Below are 16,065 nucleotides of genomic sequence, written 5' to 3' on the forward strand. Positions count from 1 at the left end.
GGTCCATTTCTCAAGCTGACCCACTTTTTTGCCTATAGTAGTGCTTGTCATTTCCTTTTGACTCCTTAATGTAATGTATGAGGGCATATAAGGCGATTTATTTGCTCTTTTCCTAGCCCCACCTATCCACGGCCTCTCTGGAATAGATATGCTGTTTGCCCAGGCTTTCTGCCTTGCTGCATCTTTTTCTGCCTGCCTGTCTGTCGGCTCCAAGCACCTGCAGCTGAGACAAAGGTGAACCTGATGAGGAGACGTGCAGGCTGCAGAAGGACGGGACTGGTGGATGTGGAGGGTCAAGGAATTGAGGGATTATCTGGCTCATCCTCAGCAAGCTCCTTGATTTAACATTATTGAAAGATCCCCTTTCTACCCGACTCCAGTCCTGCTAGACACACACTCACACAGGCACTCACACACCGTCACGCAGGTGTAGGTATGCTTAATCGACTCTGGCGGTGGACCGTTCCTTATGATAACAAACCCTGACATCAGGTATGATAACATTGTTACACAGGGCAGATGGGGGCCTGCCTGACACCCTTTTAGAGATGGTTATAGATGAATAGTTCATTGTGGTAGTTGTTCAAACAAGAAGGCAGCGTGCAACTGGAGCAGCTGTTAAGTTTAAATTATAAGCATACATCATGTTCCTTTCACTGTACAACCAATTTTTTTCTAAATGACAACTGTCTTGTGCTGACTAAGATAAGAATATAAACTTCAGTACAGAGTTGTTGGGACTTTTTTTGGGGTCCTTCAACAGCCTGTAGACACAACAAGCATCAGGTAAGGGTTGTGTTGTCTTATTACAGTAGGGATAGAATTTACCAGGGGTCCAAACATATTATTTGTTGTTTGTGTGTTATGTGAGTCTGTGAAAAGCATATAATCACCATTTTTCATGCATAGTAGAAAGACAAGAAATGAAGATATATTTTTTATGACTAGAAAATGACATGAAGTGACTACAAAGAGACACAAACCGACACAAAATGACTGCAAAGGGACACGACATGACTACAGAGACACAAAGTAACTACAAAACGACTACAAAAAGACATGACGTGACTACAAAAAGCACAACTTCACTACAGAGACACAAAGTAACTACAAAATGACTACAAAAAGACATGAAATGACTACAAAGAGGCACAAAATGACGACAAAGAGACACGAAATGACTACAAAGAGACACAAACCGATACAAAATGACTACAAAAAGACACGACATGACTACAGAGACACAAAGTAACTACAAAACGACTACAAAAAGACACGACATGACTACAGAGACACAAAGTAACTACAAAAAGACATGAAATGACTACAAAGAGGCACAAAATGACAACACAAAGACACAAAATGACTACAAAAAGGCCTGAAATGACTAGAGACACAAAATGATTGCAAAATGAGTATAAAAAGACACAAAATTACTACAGAGACACAAAACGACTACAAAGAGACATGAAATGACTACAAAAAGGCACAAAATGACTACAAAGAGGAAATGATCTTCTGGATAAAAGAAGGAAAACAAAAGTGACACTACAAGATGACAGGTAGTATGCTCCATTCACTGTTCAAACAATTTTTTTCTAATTGGCAGCAATTGTCTTTTCAGTACAAAGTTGTTGGGTCTTTTTAAGCCAGATTGCATACAATGCTTGGAAAGGGTGCATTGCTATTTTTTTTAAAAAGCAACGACTCATATTTCTTTCTCCATTTGTTGATCACTCCCTGTTTGTACATTAATGTATTTATACATTTAAACAAACTATCAAAAATCAAGAATGTCATGAACATCTGTAAATCCCATGCAGATGTTTGAATGAAATACAGAAACAACTCTAACATGCAGTAAATAACTACAACAGTGAGAAGCCAGAAACTGTCACTTACAGGTAAACATCCTCGCAGATTTCTTCCCTGCACCATTCATGTGTGGTTTGTGTACATGTTGTGGGGGGCAGGAAAAGCGTGTTTATACGTCACCAGTTTTGCTATGAACAATAGTCAGATACATCATGGAAGTCTGCAGACATTTAGAGTCACAGGAAGTCCACATCAGAGCCCTCATGTTGATGATTTAACAGAGAAACAGCCTTAAACCTCAAACACACTGAGCAGGAATGCACCTCAAAGTCCATGAGTGTGAATGTTGGGATGAGGCCAGACTCATTCTGTGCGTGGACGATCATGCTTATTGTCATGCGTAGTCAACCCCCCAAGGGCTGATTCAGAGCCAGGAAAAATCCTTGAGAGTATGAAGGGAGATGAGTTGTATATCTGAATGATATTGACCATCGTACTGCAGTCAAGCGTTACTGAAATGTTCACCAGAATGTTCTTTCAAGTTCTGTTTGCTGTGAGTGTACATGTAAAATCATGGAAATAATGAAAACACAAGGCGCAAACAAAGAATTCCCTTTGATGTGGAACCAAACTGAAGAAAGACATAAAAACTGAAATTAGTAACAGATGTACATGTACCTCGAAATACAAGCATTTTTCTGTTTTCGTGTTTTCTCCTACACCTTCTTCCTGCGTTTTGCTTGTCATATTTTGTGATATCAAAAAAAACCGTAGTAAAACAGAACAGAGTGATATTCATTCTGCGGTTAGTGCAGGTCTTGCTAAGAAGTCATTTTCTCCTGTGAGATGTGGGTAAATAGAGCAGAAAACATGTCTCTCACTCAGCTTGTTCTCAGCACCGTGAGGGAGAATGAAAGATTTAAGTGTGCGTGAGGATGTGTGTGCAACACATCACGTCTTGTTTGAGAGACGTGTCTCCCTGAGCCGATCGCTCATGACCGAGAGGTTTGTGTGTGAGTGCCGTAAAACCAGCTCACATCACAGCTTCACTAACAGGAAAAAGTCTTCTCTCCGTGTTGGGTCGGATCATTTTACGACAAAATAATTCACAGTTAGCCATTATTGTCTAAACATCACATTCCTCCACATGGCTAAGTGGTTGCCATGGCATACACTTAATGAACGGAAAAAGCAGTAAAATGTTAACAGCAGCTCCATTCTAATCCTCTGTCATTTACTTTCCCTCTTTCTCTTTTCCCCCCCTCCTCTTTTCCAGTTCTGTCCATCCAGGCTGCAGCTATCCAGTTCACCAAGGAGCCCAAGTCTCAGGATGCCCTGCACGGACGCAGCGCCATGCTACGCTGCGAAGTCAGCGACCCGGCCGACATCACGTACCGCTGGCTACACAACGGCCAGCGCCTGATAAGCGATGACAGGCGCTTCCAGGAGGGCAACAACCTGAAATTCACCGCCGTTGATCGGCAGCTCGACGCAGGGAGCTTTGAGTGCGTTGTAGAAAACTCTGTCACAGGAGAGTCTCTTCAGTCCACCAATGCCTCCTTCAATATCAAGTGTGAGTGTAAAGTTTCAACACATTCTCACCCTCGTTTTTAAAAAAACCGCCTATGATTTCCTGAGCGAAAATTGCCAGTTGACAGAGTTTCATAAGGGCACCAAGGGTGTGCTTCCAGTTTCTGGATCAAAAAAGGAAAACAAAAGTGACAGTATAAGATGACAGGTAGTATGAGCTGAAGGAATGTTTCCACCTTGTTGCCTTGTCCTTTGTGGCCTCCTCTTCTTTTCTCCGTAGGAAACTGGATCTGTGTGCCACCAAGCATGTGTTTCTTGTTGCTTGTATCTTTCTTTTTCCTCCGTTGTGTAACATTCTCTTTTCCCATATCCTCTCAAAAAGCCTTTTGTCAGGAAATTACTGAGCAGTGTAATTCACCTTCTAGCTATATAATTATTTAGGTTTAGATTAACACTGCCCTCTTTGCTCCAGCTCTTTACCCATGTCAGGCCTTTCACTTTGTCACTTTCTAAACATTTTGTCCTATTTAGGAGAGGCACACTAGTAGCTGCATTTTGTTGTTTAGCCCTATAACCAAACTTCAATGACCCTCTTAAGTTTCAGAGGAAGCCGTGAGAATTCTGCGGAGCTCTTTTTGGGATAAAAACAACCTTGTTTGTGCCTTGTTGAAGGCCCTCAGGTATCAGTTGTTACTGAAAAGCCTTTGTGTCTTACAAACACTGAGTTTGTCTTGAAAAAAAGCAAAGCGGGGTGAAAAATAGCTCCATCTGGAATATGTTCTCCTCTCTTGCTACATTCATCCGGGAGGTTTTCCTTTTGTGGTGATGATACTTGTTCAAAGGCTGATTACAAGAACAGATGAGTGTCTGGACCTCCTAGTTGCAAACTGAGAGGGACAGACGGAGGGAGAGAGCAGGGCTGTAACCCACTCTCTGTGATGTCTTTCCACCAGTGGATACTTGCGGTCTGCGATGCCGAGCAGCATCTCTGAAGACTTACAGCCAGATAGAACATCCGTTTTCCGAACTGTGTCTAATCTGAAGGGAGCCTCTTTTAGATGTTAAACTGAACATGATCTAGTGTGTCAATAAAACTCAACTGCTATACTCCCACAGATTAAAGAGAAAAAAAAAACAAGTTGGACATGAAGCACCGGTTCTTCAGAGCTGCCATCATGACCCAACATAAACTGTATTATCTGCCAAGTCATTAGCATTCCCACGCACTGGAGAAGAAAGGCATATTTTTATTGGAAAGAAGGTCAAGTAACATTAATAACATTAAAAAAATAGCTGAACCCTTTTAATTATAGAAACGTATATGGGTGTGTGTTTATATAACAGCAGTAATCTCTTTTTGATCAGTGTAGATGTGGCTTGCTTTCGACAAACAGAGGAAAAGAGGAAAATCTTGTGTTTGTAGATGTAGCGGGCAGTCTTCAGTAAGAAAGCTCTTAAATCTGCTCTACTTTCCAGTACGAAACAGCCCACCGGCAAAAGGTGCTTTTCCATCCAGAGTTCCAGAAACTTTAATTTGCCAAGATGTGATGTCCAGGAACTTTCACCAAGGGTAAAAGTTCCTCCAGGGCCGTGTGATTCGCGTTTCCTGATGTAACTACAGAGTAACAGTCTCTAGGAAATAAAGTGCAGCTATAACAACACAGCAGAAAATGTGAGTGTACTCAACCTACTAGGTTTAAATCAAAATGTATAAAATCAGATTACTGGACCTCTTAAAGCTTACCGATGTATAAAAGAAAGTCACAAACTTAGACATTACTTAGCAGGTTCCTACCCAACATGGAAAGGTTCAAATTTTGATTTTAGTAACTTCCAGGTCTGAAGTATATTTAAAGAATAGAGAGTATTTGTGTTTCCAGTCCTTGTTTTTTTTTTCTATCACCTGAACTTCACAATCTTTTCATTATGTAGCTAAAATGGTTGTCTACTTGGCCAGCTACGTTTTGCCTCTACAGAGCTGCCAAATAGCTCAGGCTCACCTCATATCTGCACCAAACTTGGATATCTACGACTAAATTGCTCAAAGAAATTAGTCAAAAAATTCCAACAATATGTTTGAATTGTATATAAGCATCCACGGCACCACAAATACCCAAATATTAAACTTGTCTGAACATCAGTGGAGTAGTTATTTAAAAATAAAAGAACTATGTTTTCTTAATAAGAAAATCCCACCTTTATGTCTTCATTCACCGTTGTTTCCATGGACAGTTAATAGACAAGGCTGCACAGACTGTGTGAAAATTCAGTTATTTGACTTTTTTCAGTTTGTCTTTGGTTCCATGTATAAAAATCACAGTGAGCAATAATATATGGTTATTTATTCAGCATGTTAAGGTAAAATAATGATGTAGCAGTGGCTTTCTTTGGGCAGAGATGTTGCTCATCTTGGATGTTTATTGTTGCACCTTCTCGCTGAACTTGTCTGGGTTTGGTGTTAGTAGATTTTAACTGCAGTTTACTGGCAATTGTTTCACCACATATTAGCATACACAGTCAGAATGTAACACACACATTAACAGCTGGATGTTAAAAGCTTTTATTAACATACTGAACATCTAGTTGTTGGTACTCCGATGTCAAGCACTGTCAGAAAAATCTACTGCAAAGTCTAGAAATGTAAGTGTGGAAAAGTCTGCAGTTTGGAAATCCAAAATGTGTAGGACCCCAGGCTGCTTTGTCATTTGTAACCAGATCTAGAATATCTCGTGCACATGATACTTCCAAATTTAGAGTTGTTAATGAGTTTGCATGCATGGAGTCTCCATCTGTCTCTTGGGTTGCAGCTTTTTAAGGGGGCATTCAAATTTTGTTGCTTAAAGAGGCTTTTAGCAAATCCACTATGATAACAGAAGTATGCTGTGTAAACTGATAAAAATATTTCTCTTTTCACATACGACTGTTACATACAGTACATTAAAAGCAGATATGAGCCGCAGATACAGACTGTTACTAATGCACTACACATTAACATGCTGGTAGGAACACTAGGATGGATAGCTGTGCGTCAGTTTGACAGGAACACAGAGTGGATTCCTCAGGCATGAGTTCAGATTAAAAAAATAAAAACACCTACAGCCGAATTTCTTTCCGCTGTTAATGGAGAAACAAGATCTTTTGTATGATACAGCTTTCTGAACCGAACACACAAGTAATAAATCCTCCTTAAGCACCTGGTTGTGCTGCATCGTTTATCACCACATTTGTCATTGTGTAATGCACGGGTTGGCTGGCCATCTCCGATCACTGTAAGTGGATCAGACCGTGTTATGACGGATGTTTTCATAATTTGCACAACATACATTTAACAGGCGATAAAGCAGCATGCAGCTTTAAAGTCAAGACCCCCCTCTGGGATTAATCCTGCATGTGCATCCACTCATGTGTGTGCTAGTTTGCGTGCATAGTAGTAAATGTGGGTTGGGTGAGGGCGGGGTGGGGGGGCTCCTCCGTATGTACTGTACATTGACTGTACTTGAGTAGATTGTTTCCCCTCCCCCTCTGAGGAGAGAGAGTTAATTTATCTTGCTTTCAATGGTGGGTGGGCAAATCCTGCCAGTTGAGAGTTATTCAAAGTAATTATCCCCCCTCTGTTTTCACTAATAGAGGTTTTAGCCCCCCTTCATCCTTTTGTCCTGTCCGGTCACTGGGTCTCCATGGCGAGACTGCACCCAGCAGAGGCGTCGGGCTCAGGCACCACTATTGTCAGCACGATTGTTGGTCCTGGAGGCGACGCTTCACTTGAGTCTCGGTAACGAGATGCAGACCGACAGCGTTGTGGATGTCACTGACATAGCTCGCAGGAGTAAGAAAAACATACTGTAGAAACACAGACAGGCAGGACATGTGCCTCCCTGCTCCCAAATCGTAGAGCCACTTGCACATGAGTAGACATGTGCGCCATCTTGGCTTAGTCACACAGCATGTGTCCTTAACCTACATTTGTTCAGCAGATGCATTTCTGGAGCGTCCTCACAGATCACCAGTGTCGCTTCACTTTTTTTCATCCTGTCACAGTTCCTGCAGCTTGAGGTGTTTTTTTTTTTTTTTTTTTTTTTTTTATCATGATGTCTTTTGTGAGCTGACAAAATGCAGCTCCTCATGTTTAATGACCCAGGCTTCATCCGTCACATTCTCTTCTGCAGAGTGACTTTGCCCCAGTCTCTCTCTCTCTCTCTCTCTCTTTTTCTGTCCTTTTCTTCCTCCTGTCTCTGCCTTATCACAGCAGCGTCTCTCTTAGTTGCTGTAGTTTGCTGCTTGGCCTGCTGACCTCTGTCTGCCAGAGTTGATATAATCTGACACCTCCTCTCACAGTGTCTGTTACACTTTTCCCAGGACTGTGCCGGGCTGCTTTTCCTTTAACAATGTTTACAATATGAGGGCACTTGTGTATTTGGAGTTTTCATACCCATATGGTTCTGTCAATCAAATCATATCCCCGGCACTTCTCTAGATAACACAATCCACCCTGCCTCTCGGTTGCAGAAACCCTTCTCCATGGCAACAAATCAGCTCATTGAGTGAAACAGACGCGCACACACACATGGAGCTGCCTTTTGGCACAGTGAGGGATGAATTGTCCGAGCATCTGCTTCGACGATATCCTCACAATTCGTCTGTTATCATCCCCACACTGATAGGGCTTCCTGTTCTGCCTCCAACATAATAATTATACGCCCCTAATTATTCCGTTAGCTGCCAGGCCTGCTCCAACACTTAGTCATGCATTCTGAGAAGGATTATGGGCAAGTATTTGCCACTAATAGGTTATGAAAGAGTGCCTTCTGTTTGTCGAGGGGACAGCTGGAGAAACTTGAGCTGTGAATGGAGCCGTGGAGGGTTAGAATGTACGGCTGTCCAAAAATCCAGGTCAAATTGGAAATGAAGTGATACCCAGAATTGGTTTTAATCTGCCAGAGAACCAAATAGGTCAGTCGTGGTAGAAACTCAAGACGGTCACAAGGCTGTGTGTTGTATTGTCTGTTTACATCTAGAGGGCACTCAACAGTCAGTCAGTGTGTCTGGTACTGTGAAGACTTTCCATTTCAGCCATGCTTCTTCTCTCTTGCTCTACCCACCCTGTTCTCTTAGCTCTTCTTTCAGACTGCTAGAAGGTTAAAGGTTTTTACAAACTTCTAGAAGGCATCAGAGGTTTATCAGTTGTCAGACAGCAGAAGAGCTCACCAGGGAACTGATTTTTTTCGGACAGATATTGCACTTAGATTTGTGATGGTCAATCAATTCATTCATACTGTGTAAAAAATGTAAAACATGTGATGGAGCATCACCACATGAGAACCAAAGCGTGACTGTCACATAAGAAGGTCGGTGTGACACTAAACTCTGGACAGATGTGCTGTCTAATTAATAAACTAAACTGCATAAAGTAAACTGTTTTTTTTAATTGCCTTGTTATGAATGTAAATTTGTTATCCATTAATTGTTCAGCCCAAAAGCACACTTAAACTTTGATGAATGCAGTGCATAATACGTCTTTAAAAGTCAGCTGTAGTCCGCTGAAGACACAGATTGACACCATCCGATACTGTAGACACCCACCTGTTACTGTAGACAAGTTAGAACAAATGCTTCATTTTCAGAGGAGATGTTTTGATGTGATTAAGTGCTTAAGCAATCCCATGAAGCAACATGCAGTCCGTCTTAGTTTTTTAAGGCTACCTACTAATAGAAGTGTGAATTCCAGTATCGTAGGTGCACTGGAATTTGGCTTATTTTGGTTTATTGTGCTTTGCCCTGCTCTAGCTGTCAGCTAGGAGAGAGCCACTGCTGTGTTTTCATTTTCAGATGGTGTTTGGCTCTGATCTGTCTGCCATTCGCCCTGCAAATGAGACTTGTTGTTCCATCAGACTTTTTTCTTACACTCTCCTCCTCCTCGGTGACTCATTGTTTCCCCTTCTGGTTTTGTCAGCTCCCATTTGCTTTCAGGGTGCTAATAACAGGTCTGTCTGAGTGTCTGGCCTCAGGTCCCCATAGCTGGGTTGTCCTTTATCACCTCCTCCTCGCTGAATTACTGAAGCTATTGACTGGAAAGGCCTTGAACGAGACAGACAACAAATTTGCATCCTCTGATGATCTGTGGAAGATATCTGAGTACATGTGCACGCAAGCATTCATGCGTACAGTCACAGCATCTTATAAACACATGGGTCTAACAGACATAAACACACACTAGTTCCGCTGCAGAGTGATGTCCACACACACACACACAGTTGTTGGGCATCTGTTTAGGAGGAAACTAATGAGCAGAGCCTGTCTCAGATGGGGATATAAGCGAGGAGGACTGAGGCGCTGTTACTGTAGAGATGATTTCCCATGATCCCGTGGGGTGCAGAGCACTGCCAGGTTCCTGTGTAATTCATTTTGACAGGTCTTCCTCTAGCGCTCCCGGCTGACCTCACTGGGGTGCTGCGTCTCTCCTGCCTCTCCACCGCTATCTCAGGTGGTTTCATGCCATGCATATTTCATAGATGATCCACGCAGCAGCAGCAGAGGGGCAGCCGCACTGTTCAGCCAGGGGCCATAGGAATAGCGCTCAGCGCTAGTGGAATGTCTTACACTAATATAGCATGCATACAAACTCCCCCACAGACTAATGTAAAGCTGGAGCAACCCAAACAAACGAATGCATGTATGCAGGCTGCAACCACACAGTGTATACACTTGCAGCCTGTCCTACAACCACAGCTTATGTATCATCACATAAATAACAATTAGCCCTTGTTCTCTTTCAGTGTAAACATTAAGTATTTGTGTAATCAACACACAGAGTAGGAGACGGGGAATTCCGGCAAGGTAAGACTGTATTACTGCTAAATATGAGGTGTGACTCAGCAAGGAGACACATTTGGTCTCTCTGAATAGCTGTTAAATACTGCATGTTTTTATTCGTCTGGTAGACCTTAGTGGCCGTCTGGCTCGGCAGCAGGCAGGGATTCTGTCAGGAGATAAGGAGGCTTCTTAAACAGAAAAAAATACAATATTTTTATATCTCCGTGACTGTTTCTATCTATACAAATATAGTATTTTCACTGAAAGTGGAAAAAAAATGCCTCGTTACATCATGAGGTATACAGTATTAATGTCAAGCTTTTTTACTGTTAGACTGGATATGTATTGCAGATACCTCTATTTCAGTCAAATAGAACATTTCAGAAATCCACAATGACATTTCTCCTATCTGTAATTGCCATTTCACATATTCCCATCATCATTCCACCAGGGCAAATGACATCACATATGACATTCATGTGTGTGGGGTTTCTCATTCATATAGTTCCAGATGTCTGTGTTGTGTCCTAGTTTTAATGAGTAGATTGACACTGTAGATATCCTGAGCTGAAACTATGACTGGTCAAAATGTAATTACAGATATCTTAATTTAGAGTTTGGACTCAGCGAGGTTACGTTGCAGATTTCTGTGGTTGCCTCAGAAGCTACGGCAAGCAAGAGGCGTAGACAGCTTGATTTTCAAACATACTGTTGCCCTGAGACCATAACTGCACAGGACAGCCAGAAGTGCTTGTAAATTTTGAGTGTAAGTCACAATAAACGGAGCCCTTGTTCTTCATAAACACCTCACTGGTAAGCGCTTCCTGGTTCATTGCATCTTTAAACAAACTTATCCATCACAACCACCACCATTACTTCTGCTAACTGTCTGATGTTAGTTGCTCGGCCAATATCCAGTGGGATGAGGAGCGTCGAGGACAATAATTTGGACTATTCGTGATGTTTGGAATCTCTCCAACTAGACACATTGAAAACTCTCATTTTCAGTCAATATCTTGTAGCTAGTCAGAGTGGCTTTGTTGATATCTGTAATGTCAATTCTGGACAGTGAAACTGAGGTATTAAATGTTTAAACAGCTTGCATGGAGCAGCTAGTCGTCTCTTTTGGATGTCATTCCTACAGTAGAATGTCGGAATGCTTTGCTGCAGTGAGATTTGACATATTGTGTGTCGCTGATGCACACAGTTACAGTCCAGTGTACTGGGTGAAGTCCTTAATGTTAAAACCATTATGTTCCTCGTTTCTCACAGCTAATGCTCACTTCCTTTCAGGGGATGACTGTGGATCAATTTCCACCATCTGCTCTCTTCATTTTTTCTGTTGTTCGTTTGTCACTCATAAACGATTGATGAAGTTTCGCATTACTTGAGTGAATGATGTGTCTCTTCACTTTGTTGTGGCATTCGCTCCTCCTTGGTGCAATGATGATAATTAGTTTGGAAGAATATACCATTATTTCACAATTACAGCTGGCAGGTGCTCTGTCAGAACAGGTTCATTGTTGCATGGTCGTTTGTTTGCCTTCAGCCTGTTTTTATGGGCTTCTCTGACAGCAGAGTATCCCTCAATATACCATCCTGTACAAAGCAGTAGAATGCGCAGTAAAGGCCCAGCTCCCTGTAAAGACTGCAGGACGGTAGTAAGCTGACCCAGTGACGTGATCGCTCTCTGTTTAGTCTCTACTCATGAGTCATGGCGCTGTCACTGCGATGCGCCCGACGCTGCCCTCATCCCTGCTGCAGCCATTAGCGTCGTCGTGTGTCCCGTGAGGACGGATGACAGGGCGACCACTTAACTCAATTTTTCCTCCCGTCCTTCTCCGTTTTTTCCTCCTGTCCTCATATGCTCCCTCCCTCCCCACACTTACACTCTCCTTTCTGCTCTCCAGGGTTGGAAAGTGGCGGTGTGACTTTGAAGGAGCCCGTCTCAGAAGGGGAGATCCAGAGTTCTTCACCCGTCACGTTGCGCTGTCATATCGATGGACACCCACGGTGAGTCTCCTCCTCCCACCACCTCTGGTTCAGAGTTCCCCGGGTTAAGGCTCATGTCGAGGACTGTACTGAAAATCTATTCTTCTGTCTTTTGCTGGCCTCTCTCATGCCCTTATGTTCCTTTGTTTCTATTCTTCCTCCCTTCTCCTGTCCTCACCCTTGAATCTTCTCCTTTTTTGTCATCTCTTCTGTGAAACCTCTCTCATGCCCATCCTCTTTATTCCTCCTCTCCTTCTCAGTCCGACGTGCCAGTGGTTCAAGGACGGAGTGAAGCTGACGGAGAAAAGCCATCAGATCAACAACAAGGAGAGGACGCTCACCTTCAAGAGTGCCAGTCCTGATGATAGTGGCCTGTATTACTGCTGCGCCAAGAATGCAGCTGGGCACGTCTGCAGCAGCAGCAACTTCACTCTCAACATTATAGGTCCGTGTGTGCTTGTGGCAGTGTCCTCATCCACTTTGGCATATAATGAGCAACTGATTATTATTATTATGTATATCTATTATTAGAAAGTGGACACATTGTCTCACACAGACAGTGGAGAAGATATTCTGCAATAATATGAAACAGAAAAGGAGCAAATTACCACATTAGAGAAGGAGTGTCGCACATTTTTGGCTTGTAACATTACTCCCATCGCTTTGCTCGTGGCTTCTGTGCAAGCAAGTCTGCTGCCAGACATAGACATCCCCTGGTGGAGGTTTCCTTTTTTTTCTTATTTATTTGAATTTTTTGTGTGCATTTATTTGTTCAGTCTTTTTATAGCGGTGTCAACATTGTAATGATTAACTGTGCTCCCTATTATTAGGCTGAATATTCATTAAATTCAAAGAAAGGTGGTTACATTCAAAGTAGTCATCTTTTCTGGTAATCTTTATAAAAATAGGAAATTAAAAATGATCAATAATTGTTAATATGGACTGAAATATTTTTCAGCCCGGTCGTTCTTTAACAAGTAATGATTTACTGATTGGTTTTCTGTCACTTCACTTATAAATATTTACCTAGGGTCAGCTCTCCACGTTATCAATTTTCAGTAAATTCTTCCACGTTTCCACACCTGGAAATGGCAAACAAGAGGAGAGCGTATAAAGACCATTAGCGGTGGGAGAAAGCAGGAAGAGAAAGTGATGGAGTTTGTAATGAGATTACCGCTGCCTGTGTTAGCACCTTCCTCCCCCTGCCACCCACACAGACGGAGACACCATTATAATCATCTACAGAGTGAACAATAACATAAGCTCCCGCAGCAGTGGGATCTTTCTGTTGATCTAACTGTAGCTGCAGCTTTCACAGACAGTTTGTTGTAATATGGAGGCTATGTGTTTTCCTGCAGGCTCTCAGCGTGGCTTTTGTTGTTTACTCTTCGCTTGTGTGTGTGCCCCTTGTGAATTATCCTCGCAGTACACCACAGAGATCGTACAGTACATACAGCAGCACATCTGTGCAAGAAACCTGATGCCCTGTTCCACTTTAATTAGCCACCTGCAACACAGACACACGAGGTTAGCACCTGGGTGGAGGAAGAATGGATAATTGTTGAGTTTCCAGTTACGGTGTTGCCACCCTCCGCTCCTCTATAGAGCTTCACCTTAAGGAAGGGCTGACAGATTTAGACCGGTTTTTCAATACGCAGCCACACATCTTTAGGTTGAGGTGTTCCTACTGACTTCCTGGGTGGGCCAGGTGTGCTCTGAGTGCACACCTTTGTTTTCTTCACACCAATCAGTAGCCAGAGTCTAAAACTGCTACTGGCGCCACAGCTCGGCTAGCTGAGTAGATCTGAAATACTCGCATGCATAAACCTGGATTAGGGGAATTTTCATGTTTCCTCTTTCTTTGTTAAGCTCAACGCCTTTCAGTTTTGTATTTGGAAGCTGAAAATCTATGTGGCAATTACCCCTCCTCTTGGTTGTGTTGCACCAAATCTCTGGTTTTGGCACGTCAGAGCACACTAGACCAGTGTTAGCCAAAGCAAGGTGGTTTGAAGATGCCTGTTAGGGTAGAATGGTTGAAAAGAAATGTCGATAAAAGAAAAAGCAGTGTGGGGCAACCTGATAGCTGAGTGGTTAGGGTGGATACCACATGGCCACAGATGCCCTGAGCCACAAGTCCCTGGTTTGATTCCTGACTGGCTGGATTACTTGCTGCAGGTCATTCACCTGCTTACTTTCTGAGCATTTCCCATCTCTGTTCATGTTCAGTACAGGCATAAAAATAATTGAAATAAAGGGGAAACAGGATGCAATTATAGCATGTTTACGATTATTTGAAACTAATTTTCAAAATCCTGCAACCCTCCATTGTTAACTGTAACAAACTTAGGAGTCATAGTCATTGTTTGCACACTAAATTATCCTAAATTAATTATCAAATTCATCATTAGCCTTTTCTTGTTTCCAGTGCAGTTGATCTCTGTTCAGTCCAAACCTGAATTTCTGTTCATAGCTTGTTTTTAGATTATCACAGAGAAGAAAGAGATCATCTCCTGAAAGTGATTCTATGATCTAAAAAAGGAGAGGATGGTCCAGAGGAGCTGCAGGATCTCTCCACTGACCTCATTAAGTCTCTCCGGGGCCCCTGTGGTGTTGACACACACCACCACCTGAAGGCCACTAGCTCACCAGCCCCACGCTGCTGTTGGCAGCTTTTAATAAAGCCCAGAGTAGACGGGTGTGATGCACGAGCATCCTCACAGATGGAACTTGATGGTCTGATGCCTGCAGATGTAATCATGCAGATGTTTGTCTGCCTCTCTCACAGATAAGAGTTTCCCGCGGCCGGTGGTCACTCCTGAGGACCAGGTGGTGCTGAAGAACGAGGAGGCTGTGTTCCACTGCCAGTTCACTGCAGAGCCAGCCCCCACATTGGAGTGGTACCATGAAAACGAGCTGCTTGGAAACAAGTCTCGGTATGTTGCGTGCTAAATCCTCCCCTTTCTCATCATACATCTAACTCCTCCAGTTCTCTCTCTCACTCTATATTCTTGAACTCCCATCTCACAGCCACCCACATCTCATCCTACCCCCTTGTCTTTCTCCTCCTTCTTTGCCATTATATAAGCTCCAGTCCTGTGTGTCTTTGTGCAGCAGTTGGGTATTCCTTTGAACCCAATGAGGTGGAACCCTTGCGTCAGGCTCTCGGCTGGTTGTGTGCTGTTTCAGCTCAGGCTTAAGATAAATTGCACATTAAGGAATGTTATTACTGGAACAGAGCACTATAAAGTTTCTCTGCAGTCTACGATACATCACTGGAACGTAGTCTGTCTCTCCAGCCTATCAGAAAAGACTGCAGGTCTCCAGTGTTCACGTGCTGAGCAAGCTGCTATTAGCTTACCAGCTTGTCCCCTATAAACACATAAGCACTAGAAAATAACCAATTTCTATACATCGTGCCAAATATAGCTTCAGGGTTCATAGCATCTTGTGCTCATACATACTCACAATGTAGGCAGCCTGTTTCACATGGAGAGTACGGTCCTGGGTTTCTATTTTAAAGGCATTATTGAGCTCACTGAGCCAGAGAGGTGAAAGACTCCAATATCAATAGTTAGTCATTTGTGTAATGAGCCTGTCAGAGGCAGGTTTGGTCACCAAAGCAGTGATGACTCAACACTAGGATTGCAGAGCAATGTGTAATAAACATTACTATAAAAACATACACTGATTGTTATTTGAAAACCTGGCCCTCTTTGTGCTGAAGGTTTTCCAAAGCAGCCTGGTGTTTTGTGTATTTTTTGTTTATTGAACTGGGCTGGTTGTAGTGCCAGAGGAATGTGGCTCTCTGCGGGGAATGTCATCTGTTTTGCACCTGCACTGTTTAGGTATCTAAGTGTGAATATCCAGTGTAGATTGTTTTTCGTATGTGTGAAACTAAGAAAAAATATGCCATCTTAA

At 42.7% G+C, this 16,065-nt stretch overlaps 1 protein-coding gene across 1 annotated transcript in view; it reads left to right on the forward strand.

The window, feature by feature from the left end:
* ptk7b (protein tyrosine kinase 7b) overlaps positions 1-16,065 on the forward strand; it is a 93,772-nt gene that overhangs the window by 61,255 nt on the left and 16,452 nt on the right. The window contains exons 2-5 of the mRNA XM_051960330.1: positions 3,092-3,388; positions 12,066-12,168; positions 12,408-12,592; positions 14,933-15,080. Coding sequence (XP_051816290.1) covers positions 3,092-3,388; positions 12,066-12,168; positions 12,408-12,592; positions 14,933-15,080 — 733 coding nt within the window. The remainder of the gene's footprint in view (positions 1-3,091; positions 3,389-12,065; positions 12,169-12,407; positions 12,593-14,932; positions 15,081-16,065) is intronic.

The sequence above is a fragment of the Acanthochromis polyacanthus genome, chromosome 15 (assembly GCF_021347895.1).
Source record: "Acanthochromis polyacanthus isolate Apoly-LR-REF ecotype Palm Island chromosome 15, KAUST_Apoly_ChrSc, whole genome shotgun sequence".
Classification (NCBI taxonomy): domain Eukaryota; kingdom Metazoa; phylum Chordata; class Actinopteri; family Pomacentridae; genus Acanthochromis; species Acanthochromis polyacanthus.